Raw genomic sequence first — 6000 nt, forward strand, 5'->3', positions numbered from 1 at the left:
GTTCCTAGTCACTTTAAAAATCGTTACCAGCTGTTGGAATTGAGTAAGTCGCTTGTGCCAACTGACTGGGTATACAGTGCTATTGGTCACGAGAAGGGGCTTTGTGTTGCTGTAGGAGGCCTGCTGAAGCACCATGCTAACAAAACAATCTTTCCAGACCAAAGATAGCTGTGATTCAGAATGCTGAGGATTTTTACAAGAGTCGTGAAATCTCACACATCCACAGCCCTCATTCTTTCGTCCAAAGAGAAAATAGAAGAATTCTGTGAGCAGAAAAAAGAAGAATGGTCAAAACAAACTACTCCTGTGAAAGGAATTCAGAAGACACATTTATGGACTCTGAAGTGATGGGCAAACTCATATTGCACGCACTTTAAAGAACAAGAAAGAAGAAATTTCGTTCGTTCGGCGAACACCTCAGAAACAGCAGGATAATATTCAGATTCACAACCTGAGAATGGGGATGTTTGTGGTGTGTGTGTATGACTGACTGGTGGATTGCAGAGATTAGAGACACCAGTTATGAGTTAATCGAACCTGTAGTGAAATATTATGCTACCACATGGACCAGCTGATGGATATAGGTTTCCAGCTGAAGGATTGCAACACCACCATCAGTGCTCATTTCTTTTCACGATGTTTTGAAGATTGTAAAGTGCTAGAGTTCCTATTGTTTCAACAGGAAGACATCACTCTATATCAAAGGAAGACAATGAAGCAATGGAACACATTTTTAGTTCATTGACTGGCTGATTTCAGTACAAAACAGAGCGCACAGAAGTTTTATAAATTGAAACCTTTAAGTCTTTGGACCTTTTACATACATTTTGGAACCATTTAAAATGCTTGAAAAACGCATATCTTAGTCATCTTTCAAAACTAAAATTATGTTAAATAAGGGTAGGTTTTGATCTTTATTAGCCTGTTATGTGATAATGTGGTAATAAAACAGGTTTTATGTATTGCAAAAATTTCAATTGTTTATGAAACCACCTCAACCTAAAAGTGGAAGCTCTACTTTTCAGGGAATGTAGAACTATAAGATACCAATCAACAGAGGGTGAGGGGAGAATTATGGATTTGCATTTTCGAAAAAAATTTTTTTTTCATAAATTATAAAAAAAGTTCACAATGGTATAGTAAGGGAACTATGACAGGTAAGTCCAATGGAGGATTTCTTTGTAATTATAAAGCTATTATCTTTCAAATGAAAGAAGCCAACAAAATACCTATAACTGTTCTAGAGATACAGCATTTTAAATTTTTTTTCAACATTCGCACCTTCAAAATGATATGCATGGCGTCATCTTTGGAGGGCTGTATCTCTGAGCAGATTGTTTGTTTTTTTCTTTTTTTTGGGAAAAAAATACATATTCCTTACTTAGTCCTTCATTTTAACATATGCGAGATTTAATAACACTCAAGCCTATTGAAGTTAAGATTTTTTTCCTAGCTTGCCTGAACTGATATGGACTATGCCTGATTTAAATTATTGTGTTTCCAGACAGGAACAACTCATTTAAAGAAACTGAGCTGAAAGAACTCCCACACTGTAGAGCTTCTTCAGGAATACTGACAGTAATAAAAAAAATAGTATAAAAGTAAAATGTGTTACAGTATGTGCCAAACATATGCGACCTTTTGTTTCTATTTCTGGTGAAGGTTTCAAAGAACTAGGCCAAGAATGACTAGCTGCATAATATGGAGAAGTAAGCATTTCAGATGACATGCTACATCCTTCTACTGTAAACAGACTTGTCAAATAACAGGCCAGTGCAATATGAAACAGTCATAGGTATAAGTAAATACTTTAAAAGAAATTCTGATGGATTAGATAGCATGTCTCACAAAATAATTGACTATAGTTCCAAATACCTAGCAAAGCCTGTCAAATTCCTTATACATTAAATACTGCAGGAAGGAATATTTCCAAATTGCTTAAAGAAATGTAAAGTAATCCGTACATTAAACGGGGGAGATAAAGGGCATCATTGTAACTAAAGATATATCATGAACACTTCTGAACTGTCTACATTTGTAGAAATGACCATAAAGGATAGGACAGTAAATTTCATAGAGGAACATAATACAACAAATAGGGCACAGCATTGTTTCAGAAAAGGTCAATCTACAAAGACAGCAGCTGCAGACTTCACAGTATATGTAGTCATGACACTGGAAAAACAGGAACAAGTTTGCAGTCTATTACTAAACAGATCAAAGGCTTTTGATTGTGTGTGTGTCACAGAGTCCCGTTAGAAAAATTAAACCTGTATGGTATAAGAGGCAGAGCAAACAGTATTTTAGAGACATTTATTAAAAATAGGCAAAAATGTGTAGAAATAAAATATAAAGTGAGCAACAGGCAGCTAATTTGTTTTCAACATTCAAAAAGGTAAAACATGATACACTGTAAGGTTTGGTATTGGGACCACCACTATTTATTCCACATGTAAATGGCATGCTAGAAGCTGTAAATGAAACAGTGATCACATATGCTGATGACACACCTCTACTAGTCACCAGTAAATCTGGAAAGGCTCTTAATGAGGGCATATTTAAAGATGGATAGAGCATACAAATATTTTGAGGGATGAAGCCTTTTTCAAATGGAAGTGAAACAACTTTCATTAGAATACAAGCAAATAAGGAAGTCAAAATAGATCTTGATATCAAGCTTGGGGAGTCAAGTATTCCAGGAGTTTCTAGGATTGATGATGGGGAGTTTCCTTACATGGGAAACACTTATAGATAAAATATGCTCAAAAATTAGCACAAATATATTTCTCAAACTGTTGATCATGACACTTTACTAAAACTGTACTGGGGTCTAATTTATCTGCCACTAAAACTGTATTGTGGTCTAATTTATCTGCACATATCTTACTGCACTTCCGTGTGGGGCAGTGCAGCTAATGTACACACAGGGAGAGTACTTAAACTGCAAAAGAAAGTGATTAGATACATTGCAAAGAATTACAAATACTGACACTGCTATTATGTTCTTAAAAATAAACCGCACAGCTATGATGAACAAAAATATACATAATTATAGCACTCTATGTAAAGAAAACTACTGCATGTACATAGACACACTTAAGCTGCGTGACAAAAAAACTAAAATAGATGGATGTAAACTTTATAACAAACTTCCAAACAGTATGAAGAACGTGAAAACACCGTCTGCTTTCAAACAAAAACTAAGATGTCATCTGCTCTCAGCCTGTTAATACAGTGTAAATGAGTTCTTAGATGCAATTATACAGAATTCTTAAACAGGAGATTCTTTTTTATTTATTTATTTATTTATTCTTTGCCCATGGACTCCAGCTGAAAATCCAGCTGGGAGTATTGGGTGTGTCATACAATAGGCTATTAACATCAAACTTGATTTCATTATATATAAATTAATCATTTGTTTCAACATAAACAGTCCATAATCATATAAAGGTATTACATGTTTCACATTATATGTACACACAAATCCAAACAACATACATGATAATTTTTACAGGTACATTTCAGTAATGATATAACATATTAAACACCATCTTAGTATTCACTCAAACTGTATATACATTTCTCTGTGAGATAGAGTTTCAAATGATTTTTAAAACATTTTAGGTCTGTTTCTTTTTTAATGTGTAAAGACAGTGTACTGGACACTGTATCTATGCATAATTGTACATATAGGGCTAATTTCTTAAATCTGTCTGGTATTACTATGCTTAGGGATGTATGTAATATTGGTTACATGGTGCAAACTCTAGATCTCTCTTCCAAATGCCTGGGGATCTTCGTTTTTTTTTTTATGTTCCTACGAAATACTTTTTAATACATCCAAGTATGCCTTGATGTATTCAGTATCATTAGCAAAAGTGATCGAAGGAAGGAAGGATGTATTATTATTATTATTATTATTATTATTATTATTTATGTATGTATGTATGTATGGATGGATGACTAAATAAGTAAATATAAATAAAACCTCTATAATAAAAAACAGGACAAAGACGACCATAAAATATATTCACTTTGTCCAATCACGTTTATCAACAAAAATAAGGCAGCTCTCTACCACCATATGGAAACTTTACAATTTATTAACCATTTTTGCAAAACATTTGGCAGTGAAATTACAGAAAGGTCACTGTGACCAGTGACAACACACGGCGCATAGAATACTAAAAAAAGTAGCAGACGTTTATAGAAATAATCCTACACGAAGAAAACCAAAATAAGACGTGACTTTGTGTCAACACCTTTTGGACTAAAAAGGCTATCGATCACGTCCTGATTTCCAGAAAAATAAAGCTCTTTGTGTGGCAATAAAACTTACCTTGTTTGCTTTCTTGAAGTTCCACTGCAGCGTCCCAAGCACCATCATGTTCCAGGTTTCGGAAAACCCTAAGACTCACTCCAGGTAGTACGTTCCACGTTAAAAAATGTGTTCTAAAAAGTTTTAGTGTACTGTTTATAAGGGCCGCCGTCAGCTGTCCATAGCCTTTACCTGCACTTGCTATTAACTTTTTCTGTTCGTCGTAAACAGACATAATTTCATTCTCCATTTTGTTTCTGTGTACCGGTATACGATTTAAGGAAATGCTTTCTGTCAAATGAAAATTATTTGTCTTCATTATATCGCTTATGTTATTTAACATTCTATATGTAAAGCAAACCCAGTAGTCCTCACACTCTTCCAGCAAGTTACCCACATTGGGTGAAATTCCATTGCTTCTATTAAGTTTCAATATTGAATTTTGTTCGCGCGTAACAATACCCTCATCAGTGATCATATTGTCCGATTTATAGCAACATACTAAACAACACAATTTTAGAAATATCAAAACACGAAAAATCCTGTCACGCACCGGCATTCTGTTAATTTACAGCAATAACTCACGAGAGACAAACTTTCGATTATGTCTGTTACAATTTCATTCCGAGATACACCACCACTACACACCAGACTGACATCCAGTGCGCCTCCTACTCACAACACATACGCTTTTAAGTGTTTGACAATTATTCGATTTCGCTTGACTACTAAAGTCGCATGCAAGACTAATTCATTGTTACTTACGGGATAGTCATATAATAGTCGTCCTTATGTGTATATAACCAAGTAATCTTTATTAAACACTGTATGCAAATACAGTAGCATCAAATAGCATACAAAATGAATAATTTTGAGTCTGGTTGTATCACTGAAGGAACGGAGTATCTGTGACTTTAGATGCTTTGCGGCGCAGAAGGCCACCCGGGGAATTTAAAGTAGTTACGGGTCAATGCAACACAACACACAGCGTTCTTTTAGTTGATATTGCCGCAGTGTGTACTTATAACTTTCGACATTATATATTTTTTTAATTTACTTGGCTGTTAACAATGTCTGATTTGTTTTATGTACTTCTACTATCTTTCCGGATATTTCTCCCTTACGTTTCCACTTGCGTTCTGAAAGCCAACGTACTATCTATAATGAAGGGTACATATTTTACTAGTAGTTTATTTGTGGGATGATGCTCGGGAAAAGCGTTGTTATTCAGAAGCAAGACACTACTACCCATAAATTTCAGAGTTGGCTTACACGTTTAAATTTTAGACACACAGGCGGCTAGTTACAGTTAAGAATGCTATCATTTAAACTGCTGGCCCCGGGCAAAGACTTCCGAAACTCCGACATTTCGGTCAAATGGGGTTATTATACCGGAAACATGCAGTCTGTCGACGACAAGGTTTTTCTTTTTAATACAAAATGAAAGAAACTAAATACGCCCCAGTCTTAATTCAGATAATTTACCCAAGAATTTATTAAAATCTATTTATTTCCAATCAACCTAATATCTCCATATAAAAAGGTCCGAGTTTACCACAGGCAATTGTATAAAAACCTCCAACAGGACCCCAGATGTCCTCAAAACTAGGACAAATCCAGTGAAATCCGGACGTATGGAAACCTTAGTTACAGTAGTAACCAAATTATGCAACACGGGTTCA

General features: G+C 34.9%; 1 protein-coding gene across 1 annotated transcript in view; it reads right to left on the minus strand.

The window, feature by feature from the left end:
• LOC126249543 (uncharacterized) overlaps nt 1–4989 on the minus strand; it is a 38230-nt gene extending 33241 nt beyond the window's left edge. The window contains exon 1 of the mRNA XM_049951207.1: nt 4340–4989. Coding sequence (XP_049807164.1) covers nt 4340–4877 — 538 coding nt within the window. The 5' untranslated portion in view covers nt 4878–4989. The remainder of the gene's footprint in view (nt 1–4339) is intronic.
• Nucleotides 4990–6000: the final 1011 nt, after the last annotated feature.

This window comes from Schistocerca nitens, chromosome 3 (assembly GCF_023898315.1).
Source record: "Schistocerca nitens isolate TAMUIC-IGC-003100 chromosome 3, iqSchNite1.1, whole genome shotgun sequence".
NCBI lineage: Eukaryota > Metazoa > Arthropoda > Insecta > Orthoptera > Acrididae > Schistocerca > Schistocerca nitens.